At 37.0% G+C, this 26,675-nt stretch overlaps 1 protein-coding gene across 1 annotated transcript in view; it reads left to right on the forward strand.

Moving 5' to 3' along the window:
• Positions 1-2,723: 2,723 nt before the first annotated feature.
• Positions 2,724-26,675, forward strand: part of LOC126691121 (uncharacterized) — a 29,546-nt gene continuing 5,594 nt past the window's right edge. The window contains exons 1-6 of the mRNA XM_050386198.1: positions 2,724-3,000; positions 5,824-5,876; positions 7,403-7,571; positions 7,651-7,714; positions 10,551-10,630; positions 10,838-10,991. Coding sequence (XP_050242155.1) covers positions 2,854-3,000; positions 5,824-5,876; positions 7,403-7,571; positions 7,651-7,714; positions 10,551-10,630; positions 10,838-10,991 — 667 coding nt within the window. The 5' untranslated portion in view covers positions 2,724-2,853. The remainder of the gene's footprint in view (positions 3,001-5,823; positions 5,877-7,402; positions 7,572-7,650; positions 7,715-10,550; positions 10,631-10,837; positions 10,992-26,675) is intronic.

Genomic DNA, 26,675 nt, shown 5'->3' on the forward strand with positions numbered 1-26,675 from the left:
TTGGAGAGAGGGAGCGAGAATAAAATATTAATTTTTGTTTTGCATCCTCAACTACAGTGGGTTCTATATTTAAGAACCCACTGTTCACAGTTGGTAAATTTTTTTAGAAATGCACACTGGGATGGAGCTGGCATTTGGCTTGTTGGTGGGTAAAATAGCAATTTGGGGGGTTTTTACACCCTCCAATGCTAATGCTCTTACAAAGTTTTGAGCCACACATAATATGATGATACATCATATCATCCTTTTTTTGTCCACTTTTGCTGGGTACAAATTGATGCTTTTAATACTTTTTTTTTATATAAAAAATGGTTATTATTATTGAGTAAATATTTGGGCTTGAGATTGATATATAAGACATAGCTAAAATATGGATTTATAATTTTAATTGGACTATTTTAATTAATTTTTCTATTTTGTAATAATTTAATATATTTGTTTATATTTTAAATAATTATGATGTTATTATGGTTTGACCTTAGTCAAACTTTAAAAACATTTAACGTCTCTCTTTTACGGTTTATTGAATAGTCTGGGTTTGAAAACCATGATCTTATATTCACTAATTTGTTCACAAGTACATTATTATATTTGAGCTCAACTTGTATAATATTGAAGGTTAAATAAGATTTAAGTTTGATTGCAAAGTATATTGTTATATAGATAAATTGTAAAATACACTCTTAAAATTTGAGGTTATTTGGATTTTATAATATGAAATTTGAGAAATTAAATTTTATACCCTAAAATTTGGTTTCATTAACAAAATCCTACACTTCATTAAATTTGGTCGTAAAGTGACATGTTGGCGTGCTAAGAGGCTGTTTGGACAAGAAAATTTCATCACTCAATTTCCGTCACTCAATTTCCATCACTCATCACTCATAACTCATCACTCATTACTCAATTTTTCACACCCGTTTGGCATCATCACCCAATTTCTATCACTCAATATTTTTCACACTGTTTGCGGGCCCCATACTGTCACAATGCAGCTTTTTGTTTTTTTTTTTTTTCAGTACCCAGATCACCGAACCAATGAAAGAAGAAAGAAAAAAAAAAAAAAAAAGAAGTTCAGATCACCTGAACCTAGTGAAAGAAGAAAGGAAAAAAAAAAAGAAAAAAGAAACCCAGATCACCAAACCCAGTGAAAGAAGAAGAAGAAGAGAAAAAAAAAAAGGAAGAACAGGGGAGACCGAACCTAGGAGAAGAAAGGAAAAAAAAAAAGAAAAAAAAAAAGGAAGAACACTGGGGAGACCGAACCCAGGAGACAAAAGGGAAAAAAAAAAAAAGGAACAGGTGAGAACGAACGCAGGAGAAGAAAAAAAGAAGAAGGGAAGAACAGGGGAGACTGAACTTAGGAGAAGAAAGGGAAGAAAAAAAAAGAAAAAGAAAAGGAAAAGGTGCGGCAGAGTTATGATTAGTGGGTCCCTCATGTATGTTTAATTATAAAAATGCCATTGAGTTATGAGTTATGGAAACTTAAAACAGCCAAAATGTGTTTTCAGTTTCCATAACTCATAACTCAAAAATCAGAGAATTGAATAATGGAAATAGAATTATGGAAACAAAATTATCGTTTGTCAAACAACCTTTTTACTATGGATCTCATCATTTTTGAATTATGAGTTATGGAAATAGGCTATCCAAACAGCCTCTAATATCGCGACCTGACCAGCTAGACCCAGCCCAACAAAAAGCTGGCCAAAATGGCCAACTGGCCCTAAAATCGTAAGTATATAGTTAGTTGGCTTTGTTTAGAAACATCATAGGTTACTAGCATCTCGAGTCTGAAAGACTCGATTTTGGCGTTCAAAATCGAGTCTTTCAGACTCGGTTTGTAGCTTGGATCAGCTCTGATGTGGCAGAGCTGCCACTTGACATCCACATGGAAATCGAGTCTCTAAGACTCGATTTCTAACGCCTATAAATAACACCAACTCAGACCAAACACCAGAGCATCAGAGGAAAAACCCAGAGAAAAAAAAGAAAAAGAAAAAAAGAAGAGCATCAGAGGAAAAACCCAGAGAAAAGAAAAAAAGAAAAGAAAACCAGAAACAGAAAAGGGAGAGAAGATCGAGATCGGAGACCCAGGCGTGCGCGGCATGACCAGAAACAGAAACCGCCTGGGGCTCGCGCGAGCCTGGGTCGCGCGAGCCCCTGGCCGCGCGCGACGTTGGCCGGCGCGAGCCCCTGGCCGCGCTGGTGAGGTTCTCTCTTTCTCTCCCTCTGATCTGATCTGAGTAGCGGTGAGTTTCTCTTTCTCTCCCTCTGATCTGATCTGATCTGCGTAGCGGTAAAGTTTGTTAAATTTGTTTTGGGTATTTCTGGCATGTACAGACTTAGAATTTTTTAAAAAAATTTTGGATTGGAAATCGAGTCTTAAAGACTCGATTTCTATGTGGATGCCAAGTGGCAGCTCTGCCACATCAGAGATGATCCAAGCTACAAACCGAGTCTGAAAGACTCGATTTTGAACGCCAAAATCGAGTCTTTAAGACTCGAGATGCTAGTTAGCTATAATGTTTCTAAACAAAGCCAACTAACTATATACTTACGATTTTAGGGCCAGTTGGCCATTTTGGCCCAAAAAGCTCATAGATGGGGAAGTAGCAAATACCAAAACTGCCCTTATCCTGGTCAGCACACCGCTCAGGATCCTCTCATATTACACCAAACTACAAGGGCGTATAAGTAAAACGTCCCAAACCTCTCAACCCCGACACCCTTTAGTCTGCTAAAAAAACACTCAAACCCTAAAAAATCTCACTCTCAGTGAGATAGAGAGTTTCAGAGCGAAAGAAAGAGAGAAAGAAAGTCAGAAAGTTTTTAGATTTCTAGAGAGAGAGAGAGATGGATGCGATAAGGAAGCAACTCGATGTGTTAATGGGAGCGAATCGAAACGGCGACGTTCGTGAGGTGAATCGCAAGTACTATGATCGTGACGTTTGTCGTCTCTATCTCGTCGGACTTTGCCCTCACGAGCTCTTTCAGTTAACGGTATTGATTAATTTTGTTAATCTAATTAGTTTGCTTTTGTCTATGGATTTGGAACCAAATTCAAAACCCTAATCGTTTAATAGTCTGTGAGCTTTAGGAGTTTGGATTTTATTTCTGTTATTTTTAGTTTCTTTATTAAATTAGAACAAGAATTGAAATGGTGAAATCCTAACTGTTGAAAATTGTGCGAGCTTAAGGTAGTTGTTGTGGATGGAATGATTGTTTTGATGCTGAGAAATTAGAGGAAAGGGGAATGAATTTGTTGTTTCTGGAGTACAATTGATCTGTTTGGTTGCTGAGAATATTTAACATTTGATCTGCTGAGAAATCTGAGGAAAAAAGAAAAAAAAATTTGGTTCTTAAAAAGATTTACATAAGCTGTATTGTGAGCTAAAATGAACAGGCCTACATGAACGAGAAGAAACCAGTCAAACCACATGAATTGATCATTACATTTTTTGTTGTTGATAATTCAATGTGTGTTTTTTATTTTATTTTATTTTATTTTTTTATATTTTTATTTTTATAAAATTCGATAGTTGGGGAGGGGGGACTTGAACCCCGAATGTCTTCGATGGGAATACAAGGAAGCCCCAGTAGGGCTACAAGGCTCTTGGCATGAATAGATCATTATATGCATTATGGTACTAGAACTTTGAACTTGGCCAAATGAGTGAAAGCAAGAGTGGCTCTTGCCTCTTTATCTAGTGAATAGTAGCAACATAGGATGACTCAAACTTCCTGCCACCAAGGTAGTCAAAGGCGAAAGGTGCCCCTAAGGCACCAAAGCCTTGTATTGCCTGAGGCGACGAGGCGCCAAAAAGGCACTAGCCTGAGTGAAGCAAGGCGCCAAATTTTAAATATAGGTTTTTTACATATAGGGTTCCAATCTAATGCATTTGATGTATAAGAATACTATATAAATAAATCTAAATCTATTCCTAGTGGATAGGAGCTGGTCTATAAAACCAGTTTTTGGGTTTGAATCCTAACAGAGCCTATGTTTGTGTCAAACGATTAATACATGCATTATGCATCATACTCATAAATCACGACTAAAAATTAGTCTCCATCCAAATATCAACTAAGTCTGAATGTTAAACCAAAATATTGTTCATAACTTCATATTAGAAAGATAGGGGAGTGTTGCTGTGAGATAGTGAGTCCGAGAGAGAAGGGTAAAGGAAAAAAAGAATCAGAGAAAAAACAGAGAGGAGAGAGTTGCTGGAGACAGTCAGAGTCCGAGAGAGAAGGGTAAAGGGGAAAAAAAAAGTAGAGAAAAAACAGAGAGGGGAGAGTTGTTGAAGATAGTGAGAGAGAACTTAGGAAAAAAAAAAAGAGAAAAGGAAGAGAGAGAGAGTGTAAAAAAAAAAAAAAGAATAAAAATATTACCTAAGAAGAAGAAAGAGCAATGCTTTGCTTTGAAAATTGCTAAATAGTGTTGTTGAAGAGTGGGTCCTGAAGATTCTTTGGATCTTTTGTCTTATGCTTTTTTTTTTAATATTAATTTATTTGAACTAGTGGGTGATAGCTCATCCCCACTAAGGATAACAAGTTTAAAACCAACCTTGCAACCCTTTAAATTTACAAAACATGCCATTAGTGGCTTTAAAAGCCAAAATTTACCGAGGGTCTCTCCTCTTGCCTAATAAAAAATATCTAGGCGAGTGCCTAGGCTCCAGAGGCGGCACCTTGCCTTAGTGCCTTTGAGGTGCTTTTATGGCGCTTCGCCTTGCCCAGGCGCCTAGGTGAGCGCCTAGAACGCCTTTGACTACACTATTGCCACATTGATCATGAATGATATTGGCAAGAAAGCATCTTGACTCTGTAGCTGTAGCCTTATAAGAAGAATTTCCACCCCAATTTGAGCTTGTTTTCAATGAAGGCACCAAATAGAAGTAAGTTTTACTTTATTTTTTTTTTAGAAAAATGGGGGGTGGGGTTGGTTTTGGCTGATTCATATTATTTCTTGTTGGTAGTGGATCTCATGGATTAGTTGGTTTCTTTTGTTTATAGTAAGACAATTTTGAATTTGAAATTTTGCATACATTTTGGTAACTTTTAGATTGGATTTTTAAAAATAGGTAAATATTCATTTAATACAACTCTGTTGGAGATAGTTCTACTTATATGGTTGAGTTTTTATCATGGTGTTGCTTATCAAAATATATATACATATATATTCATTGTGTTAATGATTTAGGTTTTAATCTTGATTTATGATGACTGGGTATGGTTTTATTTAGGACTTGGTTTATTCATGAATTTATTTAGAGGGAATTCTTCTCCATTTCTATCTCCCTCTTTATCTTTATGGGAACATGGTTGGTTTATGGGTTCTTTCACCTGTTGTTTAAGTAAAATATCCCATGGTTATTAAGCTGTGAATGCATACACTCTTTTATCAAGGAGTATTTTGTTCTGGCTATCTATGCCATTATTGTCTATTTAGATAATTATTTTAAGGGCAAATTACAATTTACCTACCTGTGGTTTGGCCAAAATTTAAGTTGCACTTACTTGTGGTTTGAAATTTGACGCCTTACCTACTTGAGGTTAGCTCAATTAGAGTTTCATAACCCACCTCTATTAAAAACATGGTTAAATATGTATTTTTGCTCCACTTTTATGTCTCTCTCCATAAACACAAAAAACATAAAAATACAAGATCAAAAAGAATCCAGCGGAATACTTGCATCATGAGATTTTAAATCACAGGTAGGCAACTTAAATTTCAATCAAACCATAGGTGGGTGAGTTGTAATTTGCCCTTATTTAATCTCTTCTAATTCTCTAAATCTGTCATTTTCTTTTTGTTTTCAGAAAATGGATATGGGTCCTTGCCCAAAGGTTCACTCATTGCAGCTGAGAAAAGAGTATCCTTATTACTCATGGGAAATCTATTCATTTTTGTCTTTTTTCCCCAATTAAAATATCGGACATATAACTGGTGGCAAGATGCTGGACATGGAAATCTATCATCCATTATGTATTTAATCCACTAGCATGATCTTGGGTCAATATGGGTTTTCATCATTTTAATAAAAAAGAATTGTTTTCATCTTTGATTTATTTTGTAGAAGAATCTGTTTATTCACCTTTTTTTTTTTTTTTTCCTTTTCTGTCAATTACTTGTTATTGATTGCATTACGAGTGGGTGGGCATGCATAGTTATAGATGAGTTGGGGGGAGGAGTACGTATGTTGAAAATAAATAATTGAATATGAATAGTCTTTTGTTTAATTTTCTTTTATGCCCAAAATTTCCATGTCTTAACCCTGTAAATGGATGTGCTGGTATGAAATATCCTGTTGCCAATTAGCTGTTACTCAAATAGCACACATTTTGGATGCACGTGTAATTTACTGATAGTAAAAATGGAAAAAAAAGAAGTATCTAATAAAGTGTGAATGGGTTGATACTGAAACATCTAATCTTGCACATTTTGTTTTTATTTTTGATAGGTAAAAATAATTTTATTGAAATGAGACTACGTCGTGAAAGTACACGAAGTAGCCTAAAGAGTTACAATTTGAAAAATATCTACGTATGGATCTGGCTCTAAAGGAAAATCTTGCACATTGTTTGACTTTTTAACTGATTAAGTATTATCTTCGTAATGTAATGAACTATGGGTACATGGTTTGTGTTTATAAGCCTAACGCCAAAAAAATCTGTGAACTTTTTAATCCTAGTATACTGCCAAAATTGGATGGAGTGCTCAAACAAACGTAGATTTTATAGAAATGTTTACAACACCCATTAGTTGTTTTTTTAGATCGATGGCAGAAAATTTGTAAGTGAGGGATTTTAATTTGATGACCTAGTTTATTTTTTCTTGACGCATCTCACAATTCTCAGGGTTGGAATCCCATTATTTCGTTTATGAACAGTAAAATTCAGCATGATAAAGAGTCATGTAACATTTTGGACCTTTCAATTCCATACTGGACTTCCCATTCCCTTATATATATATATATATATATATTTTTTATTTTGTTTTTGATCAGTAAAGTTCAGCTGGTGAAGTCCCCCATATTTTCAATTTCAGCCCTTTCTTGAAGCAGGCTGGAATCCTCAACCTACATACTGTCACAATATGGATAATATTGAAAAAAAGATAAAAAAAATTGGGACATTAATAATTGTAACATATTAAAGAATAGCTAATTGCAGAATGAGTCATCTAGTTCATGTTGAAGTCATAGAGTTTGCATATTTAAGGTTTTTAGCTATGGATCATTTTAAGTCTGCCAAGTAAATTACTTTCATGTGTCTAACTTCCCTTCATGTGGGATGAGCCCCTGGTGATTTGGCATTGTTGCATTTTTAGGGCTTAAGCCTCAAAAGTCTCATATTTTATGGTCAAACTTCATCTCTAGTTCTGCTTAACTCTTTGTAGATATGAAGAAGCAAAAGCAAAAGCGATTGATAACTATGAGAGAGACCTGGAGGATGTTATAGATAGGCTCATTCTTGAGTGTGACAGGAAAATTACTAGAGCTCTTAGACGCCTTGAAGCTGAAGATGCAAAGGCTGCTATTGCAATTTCTGTCTCTGAGGTTACACAGGTGATAGTTGACCCCTAATATATTGTTATTTATCTTTTGGTGAATTTAGATGTATGATTTTCTTTTGTTGGGTTTGCAGACACCTGAGGTACTTGAGCTATCTAAGCAGATCAAGGAGAAGTTGAAAGAAGCTGATCAATATGGTAATGTATATAATAGTTTGTCTAGGAATCTTGTCTTAGAGAGAGAGAGAGATATAGTAAATGCTATTATTGGATGCTTAATATTTTGGGTTTGCTAGGAATTAGGATTTCTTTAAACGGTTCCTGAATGTTGATATTGCAAGTAGTACCTTCTGCCAGGCTGATCCAATGCTGATTATCAGGATAATTTAATCACTTAATGTGTATAAGTCTATAAGATTTAGTTAAATAAGATCAATGGTGGAGTGTGGGGTGATTGCAGTCCCATATAGGTCTTATAGAATTTGTAATGTTGGAGGGCTTGGGAAATATATAGCAACCATGGTAGTCAAAGGAGAGTTGGGTGCTCACCTAGGCAACTGGGTGAGGAGAGGCACCACTAAGGAGCCTCTAAGGTGCGAGGCGCCTTTAGAGCCTAGGCGAGCAACTTAAATTGAGAGCCTCGGTAATTTTTTATTTTTGTTTTTGTTTTTGTTTTTTAATCTAATTTTTTATATATTTCATTTATAGAAGCTTGTTGTAAAACCTATTGGTAGATTAATTATTTATAGAAGTTTGTTGTATAACCTATTGTTAGATTATTAATTTATAAAAGCTTGTTAAGAAATCTATCTTTAGATTAATTTATTAACAAAAAAAGCTTGTTGTAAAATTTATTTTTAGATGAATTAATTTATGAAAGCTTCTTATAAGACCTATTGTTAGAATAATTAATAGAGCCTAAAGCCCTAAACTATGTTAAGTCTATTTTGAAATTAATTATTCAACCTAATTTCTTCACTCAACATATGTAAAAAACACGATAATAATATTTCAATACATGAGGTACATATGATTTAAGTTATCTATGTATAATAACTATTTTTATTATTTGGCGCCTTGCTTTAATCGGGCTAGCACTTTTTTGTCACCTCATGCCTCAAGCAATATAAGGCCTTAGCGCCTCAAGGTTGCCTTTCATCTTTGACTTACTTGATAACAGTAGGCCATAACATTGAGTTTTATGTCGGTGTGTACCCCGCTTTCTTCAGGTGGTTTAGGGTTAGGAACCTGAGAACTTTCAACATAGCTCTTTTAGGGAAATGGCTTTGGAGATTCGGGCAAGAAAGGGATGCTCTCTGGTGTCAAGTGATAGAGGTAAAGTATGGTTGTGATTGGGGTGGTTGGTGTTCTAGCTCTTCCTCTAGTCCTTATGGTGTCAGTTTGTGGAACAATATTAGAAGGGGGTGGCACTCTTTATCTCTGTTTATTATGTATGATATTGGAGATGGTTCAAAAGTGCAGTTTTGGCTAGATCGTTGGTGTGGGACTTCCTCTCTCGCTGTCCGCTATCCCGAATTATACAGGATTAGCTGTAGCAAAGAGGCAAGTGTGGCGGATCTAATGAGGTTCTCCAATGGAGTCCTCCATTGGGAGATTCAGTTTTGCAGGGAGGTGCATAATCGTGAATTGGAAGCTTTCAGGAGCTTCATCAACTCCATTTATAGCACTCCTGTAAGGGGAATCGAGGAGGATAAGAGATTTTGGCTGCCTTGTAAGAGTAAGGGGTTCACGGTTAGTGCATACTACCATCTTCTTGTTGGCCATAGTGAGCAAATTTTCCCTTGGAAAAGTATTTGGAAGCAGAAGATCCCCTCTAGAGTGGCTTTTTTTGTCTGGACCGCAGCCTTGGGGAAATGTTTGACTATTGACAATCTAAGGAGAAGAAAGGTTTGCATTTTGGATTGGTGTTATATGTGCAAGTGTAATAGTGAAAGTGTTGACCATCTTTTCCTTCATTGCCCGGTTGCTTCGGAGTTATGGGATATGGTTTTTGGTTTATTTGGAGTGTGTTGGGTCATGCCTTTGTCTGTTGTTGGGCTCTTTGCTTGCTGGCAAGGTCACTTTGGTTGCCATCGCAATGGAGTTATTTGGAAGGTCGTTCCTCTTTATTTGATGTGGTGTATTTGGAAGGAGAGGAATAGTAGATGCTTTGAAGACATTGAGCGTGCTATGCCTGACCTCAAGCTTCTTTTCATCTGAACCTTACTTGAATGGTTCTTTGTGTGGAGAAACCATCCTTTTTCTATTTTGGATTTACTTGACTTTTGTAATTTTTGTTCTTGACTTGTTCACCCCTGTATACTCCCTGTGTGCTTGGGTGTCTCTATTTTTATTATCTATGAATTCTTATTACTTATCAAAAAAAAAAACGTTGAGTTTTATGTACCAAATAAATGGTTTATATCAATAGTGTTAACATCCTATGGCAACAATTTAGATTTGGTTTATAAAAGCTTGTTAAAAAATCTATTTTTAGATTAATTAATTTCCAAAAAAGCACATTGAGTTTATTGGAAAAGCGTAAAAAAAGCACACGTAAAGCACATTTCTTTGAGTGTGCCTGGCTGTAGAGGCAAAGAGGGCTAGAGCCTTGGTGCTTTTTACCAACACTGAGCACAGTAACTAAGGGTTAGAAGAAGTTGGAATCTTGTCAGTTGTTAAGTTGTGGAATGTACTAATTCATGTGGTCCTTTGTATAGAGTTAGTACACTTTGGCATAATTAACTTTTGCAGATTTCTCATTTTTCCATCTTGTATTTTTGTTTGTTATCAATTCTGATTCTATTAATTATTGACGTCGAGTTTGAGGTAGCTGGTTCGGTCCCTTATGGACACGTGAGTTGTATATACTTGTTAAAAAGAAAAAGTTCCTGACACTTTACATTTTGATTGGGTCTACATATGTAGAGAGTTTGATTTGTAAGTTTCCTAAAGGTGGAAATGTTAGTTATATGCGCCAGAAGGTTGCTTAAATTTTAAGCAACTAATGAAAAACTTAATGTGACATTTGCAGATCTTGAAGGCAAAACAGATCTTAAGATTCGAGCTTTGGAGGTAGTAGAAGAACTGAGAACCAAAAGAGCAGACAAACAGGTGATGATTGCTCTTTGAGACAAATTTTGGCTTGTCAATGCTGATGCTATAATTGTATTGTTAGGTTCTTTTGGTGTATTGTTCTATGATGTTGACCTATAAGTAGAAGGTCCATGATTTTATTTTATTTTATTTTAAAAAAATTTATTGACTTATATAGTTATATTCTGACTTTCATACATGTATCTTTCATCGGTTTTGGTGCAGTCCATGCTTCTCCTGGATGCCTTCAATAAGGATAGGGCATCTTTACCTCAACCCCTGCCAAACCCACCACCTTTGGCTCCCTTGCCTGTAATTACTCCTGATCCTCGTACACAAGAAATGATAAATGAAAAGTTGAAGAAGGCTGAGGATCTTGGTAAGTTACTACTAAAATTTATTCGGTTATGTCCTTTCTAGATTTCTGTTGTTTGAATCTAAAGCGTTCCTTATAAGTGCTCTATACTACACAATTGTTTGGGGAAACCCTTGAGTTGGTCTTGTCATGCTATAACAACATCTGATTTACATTTTTGTTCTTAGTAATTCCCCTTTCTTTGGTCAAATTTGTTGTATTCTATTTACTCCTAAGTTTTTGGTTGAAGTATCAGTGTGTGTTTCTACAAGATGTTTGATAACTGCCTCTACTGATCTCTCTCTCTCTCTCTTTCTTTTTTCTTTTTGTGTTGGGGATGGGATTTTCCTCTATTCAACCAGTGTTATGTTTGATCATTCATTATTATTTTTAATTAGATCCTTTTGTGTATTTGTGAATACATGTCAGTTCCAAGTGTTACTTGTGAAGGAATTCAAATTACCTATGTTAACTTCTTGTTGGAATTTTTTTGAAAATTTGAATTTATTTACGGTAAATGATCATGTGTTCCTTTGCTTTTCCATCTCTTTTAGATTTTATTGATCATTGTAATTTACAAATATGATGGCCTGATGGGTTGTCTCTAGTATACGCCCTTTATACATTGACTATATTTTTCAATTAGGTACGTTATTTATATTTATAAAAAAAAATTCTACTTGTTCTGACCAATTTCAAGTCAACAGAATCCCAACCCCAAATAGGCAAAGAATGTACCCTTTAAAGTGTAGCCTTTTGACGAATGACAAATTTCCCAATTTGTCGTACTTGTAATCTGGGTGGGTTTAGGGTTAGGAGACTTCTGGATCTAGGGTTTAGAAATTGTTAAGAATTCAACTTGTGGGGTGATTTTTGAAAAGTGAGTTGTCCCTCGTAAGAGTCACTTTGTAGGATGTTCAGTAGACTATGACTTGGTCTTCAAATTGTAAGCTTTAGCCTGTTCTTGGCTTGTCTCGCTCTTAGGTTGGTCCCAGCGCCTGTGAAGACAGCCTTCCATATAAAGGAAATGAGATATGGACCCCAATTCAACAATCCATAGTAGTTTCCAACCTAAGTTACTAGTAGAAATGCTAGTTGGGAAAATGGCCGTGTAACTTTGGGATAAGATAACTGATGCTCTCCTCGCTTTTGATTATGGAAGTGGCACATGGTTGGGGGTAGCAACTGTTTATGAAAAACATAGGACTCTGCTTTACCCATGAGATGGAGTTGGCTAATAAGCAATGAAATTTTTTTTTTTTTTTTTTTTTTTATAAGTAAGAAGAGAATATTATTAATAAAAGAAAAGCAAGAAAAATACAAGGAGTTCACGGTAGTGAACGAAGGAAAAAGGAACAAAAAGACAGAAGCAGCCCCTAATGTATTCTAATAGATGAAAGAAAATCCATAAGGGTAGAACAATCCGAGAAAACCCAACAACAAGACCAATCAAAGAGGGTCTGTTGGCAAAGCTCTAATAATTGAACCACAGTTTTCCCCTCATCTTCAAGAGACTGCCGATTCCGTTCGGTCCAAATGGTCCACAATAAACAGCCTGAAACCAAATTCTAAATATTAGAACTATGTTTCCCAAGCCAATTATACCAACAAAATAAATAAGTCCACAACTGAACCTGGCATGAGCCAATCGATCCCAAATAGTCAAAGCATATACATCCACAAAGAATGAGCTATTGGACAAAGAAGTAACAGGTGATCCACATATTCCGCATTACAACAGCACATACAACAACAATTCGCTAAAGGGCGACCACGAAGCATAAGGTTATCCAAGGTAAGAATTTGACCATGAGCTACTGTCCATGTGAAAAAAGCCACCCTTTTAGGAACCTTAGCTTTCCAAATGCCCTTCCAAGGGAAAGTGGAAGGAGTTGCATTTCGAATCTTATGATAAAAATACCGAATATCGAACTTCCCACTTCCATTAAGATCCCAACAAAGCCTCTCACACCCTCCACCCCTAGGAATTCGAGTTTGGATGAAATGAAGTAGAGAGTAGGAAGCCACTAACTTCCAATCTTTGAAATCCCTTTAAAAGCTTAAACTTCACACTTTGTCATTATCACCCACTGGAGGGCTTAACACTTCAGAAATACAAGCCTCCTTATTAGCTGAGCACAAAAATAACTGAGGATAAAGAATTTTAAGAGGACATCCCTAGTCCACTTATCATGCCAAAAAAGAATACGAGAACCATCCCCCACCACAAAAGAGAAATGCTTAACGAAATTATCCCACCCTTCACTAATACTCCGCCATAACCCACAACCATGAGCCCTTCTACTAGCTCTAGTGCACCAACCCCCTTTTCCCTCCCCATATTTCATGGCTATGACCCTTCGCCACAGATGAGTGGTTTCATGGCCATACCTCCAGAACCATTTCCCAAGTAGGGCCTGATTAAAAGACGCCAAATTCCGAATTCCCAACCCACCCAATTCGCGCGGTAGGCAAACCTTTTCCCAAGCCACCAAAGGATATTTGAAACACTCAACTGACGAACCCCACAAGAAGTTCCTCTGAATGCGTTCCAATCTAGTAGCCACAACTTTAGGGATAGTAAAAAGGGAAAGGTAATAAGTCGGAAGGCTTGAAAGGGTACTTTTCAGCAAAGTGAGTCTACCACCCTTTGACAAATAAAGCCGCTTCTAGCTTGAAAGCTTCTTTTCCATCCTCTCAAGGATCGGATTCCATATAGAGGCTGTTTTATACGAGGTTCCTAATGGCATACCCAAGTAAAGCATAGGCAAACTGTCCATCTTGCATTGAAGAATATTAGCCAAAGTTTGAATGTTGCTCACCTCCCCAATAGGGACAATTTCACTTTTCCCCACATTCACCTTCAAACCAGTAAAAGCTTGAAAACAAGTCAAAACCAGCCTAATAGAAAGAATCTGCTCTCTAGAGGTATCACAGAAAAAAATGGTATCATCAGCAAATAGAAGGTGAGAAATATAGATATCGGTAGAAATACTAGGACCCGCATGAAAACCCTAAATGAAACCTCCTTCCTCAGTTTTCTTCAAGATACGACTTAAAACCTCCATGATCAAGAGAAAGAGGAGGGGAGACAAAGGATCACCTTGTCTAAGACCTCTAGAGCTACCAAAGAAACCAACAGGAGATCCATTAACTAAAATTGAGAAGCGAATGTTAGTGACACAAGTCTTGAGCCAACTCGTCCATCTACCCCCAAAACCCATCCTCTCCAACAGATAAAACAAAGTGTCCCAATTTACATGATCATATGCTTTCTCAATGTCTAACTTACACACCACCCCCGGAGTACGACATTTCAGTCTACTGTTTAAGCATTCATTCGCAATAAGCATTGAATCCAAAATCTGTTTGCCACCAACAAAAGAATTTTGTGACTCAGAAATAAATTTATCCAGCACCCGCCTCAATCTATTTGTCAAAACCTTAGACAAAAGCTTATACACACTGCCCACTAAGCTGATAGGCCTAAAATCTTTGATATTCAAAGCATTATTTTTCTTGGGAATCAAAGGTAGAAAAGAAGCATTCAGAGACCATTCAAACTCTGAGCTTCTATGGAAATGATCAAAAAAGGCCATGACGTCTTTTTCCACTACACTCCAGCATTTTTGAAAAAATGCCATAGTGAAACCATCAGGACTTGGGGCTTTATCACCTTCCATCTCTTGGAGAACCTTGACCACTTCCTCCTTAGAAAAATCATTCTCTAAATCAAGCCGCTCATCCTCCTTAATACTAGCAAACTCTAAACCATCCATAGATGGGTGCCAAATATCTGACTCAGCGTACAAACTCTGATAAAAATGGACCACCTTAGCCTGCACGTCTTCCTCATCCTCATAGAGGACACCATCCACCTCTATACCCCGAATATGATTAGTTCTTCTATGGGTGTTAGCTACTCGATGGAAGAAGCGAGTATTATTGTCCCCCTCCTTCACAAATAAGGTCCGAGCTTTTTGTCTCCAAGAAATCTCCTCCAAAGAGGCAAGATGTGTAATCTCACCTTTAATCTGAATACGACGAGTTTGATCCTCCTGTGAAAGACCTAACAAGTCCTCCCTAGCATCCAAAACCAACAATTCAAATAAAAGGCATTTCTTCCTAAAGGCCAGATCCCCAAATTCCTCCTTATTCCACTTTTTCAAGTCATCTTTTAGAGCTTTAAGTTTACGAGCCAGAATAAAGCTTGGGGAACTTGAAAAGCAGTACCCATTCCACCATTGCTGAACCCTCTCTACAAAACCCTCTTCTTTCAACCACATATTCTCAAACTTAAAGGTGCTCTGACCTTTATTAATACTACCTGCCACCACCAGAAGAGGGCAATGATTAGAAACAACCCAAGGGAGTACCCTTTGAGACATGTTTCCAAAGTGATCAACCCAATCCACCAATGCCGAGGTTTTATCTATTCTTGACATACAATCCCTCCTCGAATCTCTAAACCAAGTAAACGAAGCCCCTTCAAGAGGTAAGTCCACAAGGAAATTAGCCTCAATGAAGTCTGAAAAAGCAAACATAACCGGACTAAAAGCCTCACAACCAAATCTCTCACTTGGAAACCGAATAGTATTGAAATCCCCAAACACACACCAAGCCGTATTCCACCTGGAGTGCATCCTTGAAAGCTCCTCCCATAGAGCACCCTGCTGACTATCATCATTAGGCCCATACATTCTTGAACAAGCCCAAACAAAATCATTTACAACCCCCTTTAGTAAAACATTAACAGAAAAAAGACCCACAGCACAATCAACTTTTTCAAAAACTCTCGTCCCAAACCAATAGCACCCCCCCTTGTAGTATTAACTACATCTAGAGCCACCCAATCTAGGTACGGACTACCCCAAAGGCTTCAAACAACTAGAGAGTCTAAAGAAGACAACTTAGTTTCTTGAAAGCAAACTATATCACACTTCCACTCCTTGAGAAGATTTCTACAAACCTTTCGCTTCTGAGGATTTTTTAATCCCCTAACATTCCAAGATAGCAGCCGTAAACTCATTTAAAACTGGTAATCACCCCTGAACCTACGAAGAAATCTCTGTTCCTCCCCTTAGAAGCTACCCCATCATAATTAATTAAAGAAAACAAACCTTTAAGTTCCCTAAGCCCTTTTTGCTTTGAGTTCACAATTTCTTTAGAAGTCCCAACACTCACGACATCAATACAGTCTTGTTCAAGAAGACAAAACAAAGCCAAACATTAAGCTTTGTCCTTGACAATAGGAAAACCCACAATACTACATAAAATTTTCATCCGGCTACATACCCATTTCGAATTTTTCACCACTGATCCCCGAACCTCACCCTCAACAGCTTCCTGGATCACCTCCAACTCCTTTTGTTCATTAGGATCCCATTTAGATAGAGGTGAGCACTCCAAAAAACCACTTTCTTCCTCTCTGTGAATAAAACCACTAGGATTTTCTTCACTATGCTTCCACTGAAGCATGAGTTGCTCAGACCCTTCCTGTAATAGCTCAACCCCATCCAAGTAGCTCAGGGATACTGGCTCAGCACTAGGATTGCTCCATTTTTCTCCCTTCTCACCTGGAACCACTGTGGAGTTATCATTCTCTCCAAAGTGAAGGTGAGGTGGATGAGGGTGGACAGGTTGAGGGAGGGGTGGGGGAGGGGGGTTGGGGAAGGGATGGGGGAAGAGGAGGCTGCATACTACCCTGGCATATCATGTCCCTAGTTGTATTACAATGAAACTTCATTTAGTAACTGGGGTCTATGGTTAACTAATATTGCACTCCATCATTTATCTATTACAATTCTTTTCATGATAGTCAGTCAAAATGGGTTTTAGGATTGTTATTGGAATTATAGGGGTGATTAGATAAGTTATCTGATGGTGATTTGGTAGAAGAAATTATGTGGGGTTTTTGGGTGGCTTGATTTGAGGTTGTAAGGAAGGAGGAAAAAAGATAGTTTTAAGGTGTTTAGAGGTTGTATGAACATCAGTGAATGTTATCACAAGAAACAACAACAAAGAGAGCAGACAAAGGGAGAAAAGAATAATTTGTCCAACTTGACTAAATCCTCAAAACATTTAATATTTTATTGATCAATTCTAACTTGTTTGAGTACAATAACACACTTATATAGGCCAATTAATTTTAGCTTAATTGGTTTTCCATAATAACAGGAAGGCTAATGAGGTCGTGTGTTCAACATCCATTGAGTGTGTGTGTAGCTTACCATTCCCCCCAAAAAAAAAAAATAATAACGCACATATATAGACCTTAAATCTTAACTTCTAATAGAAGGCCTTGACAAGAGTTGTGTTCTTCCTATGGACTGCAGCTTTGGGAAGAATCTTAACTATAGACAACTTGAAAGATGTATATCTATGGTAGTTTGTGATGCACGAGCAAGAGAAATGGAGAAACAATTGATTATTTACCTTTTCATTTCTATTGTCAAAGTGGTGTTTAGCCTTTTTGGGGTTTAGTGGGTTATACCTAAATGAGTAATAGAGCCGTTAGTTTGTTGGCAGTGTGGTTTTGGTTGACATTGGCACATAGAAATTGGTAAGGCAATTCCTCATTATTTAATGTGGTGCATTTGGGTGAAAGGAATTCTAGAAGCTTTGAGGGATGTGAACGGACTCTTTTGGCTATGAAATTTATGCTTTTTAGATCTTTTTTTTGAATGGATGGTTGCATCAGGATTATTTCTTCTTCTAACCTATTAGATTTGGTTGATCGTTGCAATGTTAGAATTTAATTGGGGTGTACGTATTGTATACTTTGTACTTCGGTTGTGCCTTTATTTTGATTTAAGAAAATTTGTTACTTATCAAAAATAAATAAATAAAAGGAAGCACTCCTACTTGACTGAAAAACCAAAACCTAATTGAATTGAACCAAAGCCCACATGTAGACCCATAATATAAATGAGGCTTACTTATTAATAAAAGAAAGCCCAAGGCACACAACTATGTCCAGACTTGACCATTTCAAATGATTGAAATACCCTTGACTTTAAAATAACTAAATAGAACTCAAAATAAAACATAAAAAACTAATGATTACCATTGCCTTTTATTTTGGGCTTTGCCTTAGCAGACTTCAAAAAAGAGGATATTGTTTATCTAACATTGCTATTATTGCACTGTCACCTTTCATATAGTATTGCCACCCTAAAGGGTGGCTCACCTTTTGTTTTTCCATTTGTTAATTTCCTTTCCCTTTTTCTCTATTTTTCTTTTCCTTGTTTCAAAGGGGGTCATTTGAAACCATCAAAACCTTTTGTACATTTCTAAGTCTCTACCGTCCCCTCTTAACGGCCATTGAAAGCTGTCTGCAATTATAAAAATAAATTTTGGTCTAAGCAAAGTTTTCTTGATGGTTAATGCTGGTTTTATCCACCAATGAATTGCAGCACCAATCATTCTTTTAAGAATGGAGTGTACGGTGGAGTCTTTATGTTTAAGACCTAGTAGTTACTTGTGTAACTTTTCAATAAATGAAATGTAGTTTTTGCTCACAATTTATTGTCACATGTGAAGTTCGGCATTTTTCGCATTTTACACTCTTTCGACATTAACATCAACATCAACAATTTTTGGAAAATGAATCATTTTCCAAAAAGCATTTTCTAGAAAACTATCTCATTTTCCTATATTTGGTAGCAACCTTAAAATAAGCTAAAAAACTGTCTTTTGACTTCCCTTATTTATCTCAGCAGTAAGATAGGGTTGTTTTCTAGAAAATTTTAGTGGAAAACAACTCCATCCTAGGCCAATCTAAATAATGGAAGTCTTTTATTTTATTTATTTATTTATTTTATGAGTAACATAAGAAATTTTATTAAAAAAAAAAAAAACCAAGTGCACTGGAAGTGTACTATAGTGGCACAACTCAAGAACCTAGATTACAATGATCAGATCGGGGAGAGAAACAAGAATAAGAAGGCAAAACTAAACTCCAATCAAGGAGATTACGGAAAAAGAAAGACTTAATGTCAAGGATAGACTGTTCACAATCCTCAAAGCATCTAGCATTCCGCTCCCGCCATAAGCACCAAAACAAACAATGCGGCACAAACCTCCATAAATCTATATTTTGATGTTTACCAAACTTGCCTTGCCAAGAAGCTAACAACTCACTAACTTTATACGGCATAATCCAATGTATACCAAACAAAATTCATATGTTATAGGACAATGAAGAAGAAAGTGATCCACCGATTCCCCACACCTTTGACACATAAAGCACCACTCTACACAACAATATGCCTCTTCCAAAGATTATCCTTAGTTAAGATCTTGCCTAAGGCAGCAGTCCAAGAAAAGAACGCTACTCTAGGAGGAACCTTCAATTGTCACACCATTTTCCAAGGAAAATCAGTGACAGAAGGAGGAGATAAAGAGTGATAGAAGCCTTGAACCTCAAAACATCTACTTATTGCTGGCTTCCAGCAAAGTTTGTCAACACCGATGCCCCGCACATTCGTGGAATAAAACACATCCCAAAACAGACCCAATGATTCTGGCTCCCAATCTTGCAATGGACGATGGAACAAAATGTCCCAATGTAGCCTCCCATCAAAGAAGCGCATAACCTCCGGCACAGAATACTCCCCTGTCCAACTAATACTATACAATTCTGGAAAAGCTTCCTTAAAAGAACAATCCCTACACCATACATCCTCCCAGAACTTTACCCTAGTATCATCACCCACATTACATCGGAGAAATTTAGAAAAGTCCAACCAATCACTTCTAATGGATTTCCACACACTAACACCGTTAGTCCTTGACACTAGTTTGGTACACCAACCACCCCCTTTATCCTCATATTTTGCCTCAATGACCTTCCTCCAAAGGGCATCTCTCTTCGTTCCATAGCTCCACAACCATTTGCCTAACGAAGCAGAATTAAATCTTCTTGGCTGCTGAATCCCTAAACCTCACTTCTGCACCGGCATACAAACCTTTAGATCATTCCACTAGAGGTACCTTAGGAGCATCAATACCACTCCAAAGGAAGTCTCTTTGTATTTTCTCCATACGGTTAGCCACTTTGGAATAGGAAGGAGAGAAAGGAAATAAGTAGGTGAACTGGAGAGAGTACTCCTAATAAGAGTTACTTTGCCCCCCTTAGATAAATACCTCTTCCACCTAGCCAGACGCCGCTCCATCTTCTCCAAAATTGTCTCCTCTTTATGGGTAGCATCCATCAGAAGGCCCAAGTATTTCAAAGGAAGTGAAGACTATCTACAACCTAAAATCTCCACTAATTCCTTCATATTATGCATGTTACCAATTGGTACTGATTTTGACTTCAACAAGTTTCTTTTTATCGCTGACACCACTTCAAATATGTTGAAAATCCCACACAAAGCAGCTAAATGGTGAGTCACCGTCCCAAAAAATAAGTGTATCATTTGCAAGTAAGAGATGAAACATTGTTAGCAACGTACCAACTAAACTACCTACTGAGAAGCTCGAAAACTGTCCCAAATAGCAGCGGCATCCAACATACGACTCAAAGCCTCCAAGACAATATAAAAAATGAGAGGAGATAATGGGTTCCCTTGATGAATACCCCTAGTGCTACCAAAAAAATCGACCGGAGTACCATTAATCATAATAGAAAATTTGACAGTTGATATATACCACATAATCCACCTTCTCTATTTTTCTGAGAAGCCACACTGCCTAAGCAGATACATAAGAAAATTCCAATTCACATGATTATAAGCTTTCTCAACATCCAACTTGCAAATAACCCTCGACACCCTTGTCTTCATCCTACTGTCAATACCTTCAGAAGCAATTAAAAACAGAGTTCAAAATCTGTCTACCTTTAACAAAAACGTTTTGAGAACCTGAGTTAACCATTCGCAAACGATTGGCCAAAACCTTAGAAATAATCTTATGCATCACTCTCAAGTCCCACCAAAATAATAGGACGAAAGTCCTTTACTTCCACGATATTAGATTTCTTGGGAATGAGGGAAAGGAAAGAAACATTAACGCTCTGTTTGTTTCAGCATTAACGTTTTCTGGAAAATAGTTTATTTTCCAAAGAGCATTTTCTAGAAAACTGTCTTATTTTCCAGTGTTTGGTAACGACCTTGAAAATGCGCTTGAGAATGTTTTCTGGTGTTTGGTATGCAATTTTTTTTAAATATTTCTTGTATAATTTAAAACATGTATATTATGTAAACTAACTAATGTAATCATTATAAATAAAAAACCAAGAATGAATTTGGTTTTCATACTAATTAATCTAAAATTTTGACAATAGATACAATCAAAATTAATTAGTTGTCAAATTTTCACGATCTCTACCACTCATCTTGCTCATATATATAGACAGTAACGTACGTACACACACACACACACACACACACACATATCAACCATTTGTCTACTATGGTCAACTACAAGTCTTCAATATTACTCTAAATTATGTATTTACATAATGTATTGCATAATATATCATCACTACATAGTATCTGCAAACAAAAAATGTATTTGCCAACAAATGCAATTCTCCTAAACAATTATCATTCATTATATAACAATATTATTAGTCCACGGTAAAGATTGTCCCATGTAAAAGCAATTTAGAGCGATATAGTTACTATGTTTAAAATTTTCATCTTTTACTTCTTTCATTCTTTCTTCTTCTTCTTCTATTATTTTTTATTTTATTTTATTTTTTTGCACTTTATGTACGAAAAAGAAGTAACTTCTGCCTGGAATCCATCAAACCGAAAATTTCTTAGAGAATAAAGAAAATCGAGCTCGAAATTCAAAGCAAAGAATTGGGATTTTGGTAGAGAGGAATGAAATAATTACCGCTGCAAATTTGTTCTCCTTTGCAATTTGGAGCTATTGATCGATCAGTGAAGTAAAGAAAAATCTAATCAGAGAATTGTGTTACAAAAGGGAAGAGAAACATGGAGAAAAGAGAGAAGAGAGACAGTTAAAGAGAGAGATCTATGGGAAGAGGAGAAACCAGAGTTAGTGACAGTAAGGGTGTGAAGAGAGAAAAAGCAAAGGGAAGAGAGAAAAAGTGAGAAAACTTACCATGAGAGAGAGAAGGCGCAAAAAAATTATGTTTCCCATGGCTATAGACGAAGATAATATTTATAGGAGATGCAACGCATGAGAGAGAGATTGTTTTCCAAAAAAAAATTTTGGAAAACAGCTTATAGAAAATAAGCCTTATTTTTATTAGAGTTTTCCGTTGACCAAAGACAGTTTTCCATTGACCAGGTTTTTTTTGTGTTACCAAACACTGGAAAATGTGGAAAACTATCTTTACAGAAGGTTTTCCAGCGAAACAAACAGAGCGTAAGACTCCTTTCAAACATAGCTTGCTCATGGAAATTATGAAGGAAAGCCATAATATCCGATTTCAAAATGCTCCAGCAAGATTGAAAAAAAGCCATGGAGAAACCATCTAGACCTAGTGACTTATCCCTGTTGAACCCACTAACCACCCCTAACACCTCATCCTCCTCAAAAGGTCTATCCAACCACATAGCGTCTTCCTCAGAAATTCTTCCAAGCTCCACATCATCTAGAACAAGGTGATGAATCTCATTTTCAGAGTAAAGTTTTCTATAAAAACGAGTAATACAGTCTGCAATGGATCCCTGGTTGGAAGACATCACCCCATCCACCATAAGCATATCAATGGAATTAAATCGTTTGAGAGTTGAATTGGCCATACAATGGAATAATTTTGTGTTTCTATCTCCTTCTTTAATGCAAAAAACTCTTGATTTCTGCCTCCAACAAATTTCTTCCAACTCTCCGCTAATTCTTTCCTCATCTAGTTTTTCCTCTACTGCAAGAACACGAATTTCCTCAACAGTCTCCAATACCTGAAGATCACTCCACGACTTCTTCTCTTTCACTTCTATATTACCAAAATCCTCCACATTCCATCTCTTGAGATCAACCTTCAACCTTCAGAGCCTTCAATTTACTTGCTAAAATAAAACTAGGAGCTCCATGAAAATGATAAGACTCCCACTAGAAGCATGTCCTTTCTATGAAACTCTCATCCGTAAGCCACATATTTTCAAACCTAAAAGGCCTTCTTCCTCTATGAAAAATACCTCCCTCTAAAAGAATTGGAAAATGGTTTGATAACAACCTAGACAACTGCTTTTGTCAAATAGTAGGAAACTTATCCTCCTAATTTGTTGTCGCAAGAAATCTATCCAACCTCGACCTTGAAACAACCTCACAAGAATTTGACCAAGTGAAAATCCCCACTTCTAAAGGTAGATCAATCAAACCGTGTTCAGAGATAAAATGTGAAAACTGATGCATAGCTTGAGTAGAAAAGACAGCCTGAGCATTCAGAGAGAAATCACACAAAATTAAAATCTCCTCCCACAGACCAAGGTACATTCCACCAATTGCACAAACCAGATAGCTCCTCCCATAACAACCTTCTGTCCTTGTCAGAATTAGGCCCATAAACTCTAGTAAAAGCCCATTCAAATTGATCAACCACATTTTTAAACATACAGGAAACTGAAAAACAACCCCTCTGCTTCCTCCAAAATCTCCACAACCCTTCTGTCCCACAATACAAGCACCCTTACAAATGATATCTGCCCTCCAATTCCTAATCAAATTTCAAACCTGAAGCCTTTTTTCTTGTTTATTCAATCTTCTAACATTCCATGAAATAATTTTCAAATTCATTGATATTACACAACAGCCTGATCCCTATTGACACTTCTTCCCCTAGTTGACTCATTTTCAGCACTCCATGTACTCACCAAACTTATTAATTCCCGGTGACCTTTCTGGCCCACCTTGACCATTTTCTTCCGTGAGCCTTCTACATGCAACTTATATATATATTTTTTCAAGCTTCTAAAGCTAAAAGCAAACCCATAACCTTCTCTTCAAAACCTTCCAATGAAGTCCCCATAGATTTCCTGAAGGCTTTGATCCTGTTGATTACCCACAATGTAACTAACCACTAGCAACTTTTTCCGAACCCCCAACCTCCACTAGTTCCTCTCAGCCACCTCCATATGGTTACTATCAGATACCACCGGATTTTCCATTGCCAACAGTGCCACAACCAATGGTTCACCATTACATTCATAAGACAAAATATCTTCATTAGATTCAAAACTCACACTCTGAACCCATATCGGCAATAGCAAAATCCACCACACCATTACACTCATCAGCCCAACTAATAATTGGCCCATCACCAAGAAAAGAATCCATACTTGGGAGAACTTCACTCTCCGAGACTGAATCTGAGACCAATTTCGGGGACTGAGTAATCACAATTTACCTCCCATCACGAAGCTCTAAGTACCCAATTTTTAGAATTGCCAGTGTTGTTAAAAGCGAGGGGCGCACTTAAGCACAAAGGGCTCTTGGAGCCTAGGCGCAAAGTGCAAAGCGCAAGTGCGCGCCTGATTGAAGTGAAGCGCACATTTTTAAAAAATAATTTTAAAAATTTAAAAATTATTATTAATGAGAAATGCAACAATCAAATTATCATATAAATTGAAATAAAATTTTTTATATAATTCATGTAACATTTAGATATGCCCTACTTTTGCAATTTTAACACAAAAATTGCTAGTCAAGTCATTTTATTTTTTTGGATAAACTAGATATCAGTACTTCCATTTAATATCCTTTCTTAAATCTCCTATATTTATAATGCCCCTATGACTAATTAGTAATATTAGTTAATAATTTAATCACTTAATGACTATAACTCTGGAAGAATTAGTTTGCTATGTTCAAAATCAACCACTAAAGTAACTAAACAATTACCACATATATTATATCATACGTTTTTTTTTTTCCCATGAATGAGCTAAAGAGTATGAGGACATTGCAACATGGTAATTGGTACAAGGATCTAGTTGGGTTACTGTTTCAAGGAGAAAAAATAAAAATAGAGAAGATTTGGGAGGTTGTGGGTTGGGTTTTAGGACAAGTTATACTCAAAATATTTTTTTTTGAGAAGTAATTTACACTAAAAATATACAAAATCAATGGTTTATATCAATAATGTCAAGATCTTATAGCTTTAATTCTGTTTTGGTTTTTCTTTTTTGAAAAATATAAAAAAGCTTCAAAAAGCACGCTTTGAGCTTTTTGAAAAAGCGCAAAAAAGCGCGCTAAAGCGTGCTTCTTTGAATGAGCTTAGCTGTTGAGGCAAAAAGCGCTAGAGCCTTGGGGCTTCGAGCTTTGAGCTTAAGCGTGCTTAAAGCGCGCTTTTAACAACACTGAGAATTGCCCCATACTTTTCCCATATCACCAACAAAATCCCTAAGTGATAGATGCTGATTTTGTAACCCATCATCGGAAGCATGTACAATAGGCTCCGAACTTTGAGATGACACTATTGAAGCAACCTTAATCTCCTCTAAATCTGACCCCGATGCTATCACATGGTGCGAAGGATGGCTAGGAGCCACCTCCTTCACAATCGGAACAAAGGAGGGCTGGAATGACTTGCTAGAACTCGCCTGATGGAGACCCGAAGTAGGAACACCAGCAATTGGAGAGACTGAAGTTGAAGATTCGCTTTCTAGCTGCGTCAAAATGAGGCACGACACACTTGGTTGAGTTGGAATATGTTGGGGACACGCTTCTGGTCTTTTAACACAGTCTAGATGCTGGGTTTTGGGCTTAGAATCCAGCCCGGCCTATTTCACACCAATAGGTTTCCAAACAGACAATTTAGGCTTCGGCCCAATGCCTTTAGGCAGTTTGGGTTTTGGCCCATTTTCTTTAGGCAGTACCGAATGATTAATCCCAGTAGGCTTTGTCCTCGTAGGTTTAAAAGAGTTTAGACTCACCTCACTTTGTAGACTCACCTCACTTACATTAGATGATATCACACTCTACCTACCTTCCTTCCCACACTCGACACACAAAAAAATATCCAAGGTCAGTGTATATTTGATACTGCTACTTGCAAGGCTATTAATGACAGACGTAATGTCTGCCCCAAATTGAGCCTTTATATTCTCAGACTTTACTTTAAGTGGCACACGATTTCCACCGGAAATTCTATTGTTTGAAATTTGAATTTCTGAGATTTTCTCCTTTCCTTTTTTCCCGAACTCACCATTGTGTTTCCGTGGTTCTACCACCGCCACCATGACTGTCTTGGAGACACCTTTTTGGTTACTGAGGAAGCCCTGTTGAACTGGAGCAATCGTCTTCGTCATCTGACTACCAAATTCTCTCCAACCACTACCCAACTTCCCCTCTAGAACTACTATGGACCCTTTATGTCTGCCTTTATGTAATTCAGATAGCATCAAAGAACCATGGGTGTTGGACCCCAGTTACAAAATAAAATTTTTGTCACCCTCCCTAACTGTTCTCGCAAATTGGCCAATAGATTGCTTAAATCCTCAACGTGTGTCAATATTCTCATAGCACTCTCCTTCCCCATACAAACAGAACGTAATGAAATCTGGCCTCGTTCATAAATAAGTAACAAGAAGAAAGATCCCCCCCTCCTCGACAACAAACTCAAAAGATTTAGATTCAATGAAAACAAATGTAGAACCACCCATAACGAAATAAAAAAGGAAAACAAAGAGCAACAAAACCTCTAAAAAAAGATGGACAGAAAAATCTATGGCTTATTTGAGGTAGCCAGGCCTCATATGTGATTAATCCGAGGTAGCTAGGCCTCACTGC

The sequence above is a fragment of the Quercus robur genome, chromosome 1 (genome assembly GCF_932294415.1).
Source record: "Quercus robur chromosome 1, dhQueRobu3.1, whole genome shotgun sequence".
Classification (NCBI taxonomy): domain Eukaryota; kingdom Viridiplantae; phylum Streptophyta; class Magnoliopsida; order Fagales; family Fagaceae; genus Quercus; species Quercus robur.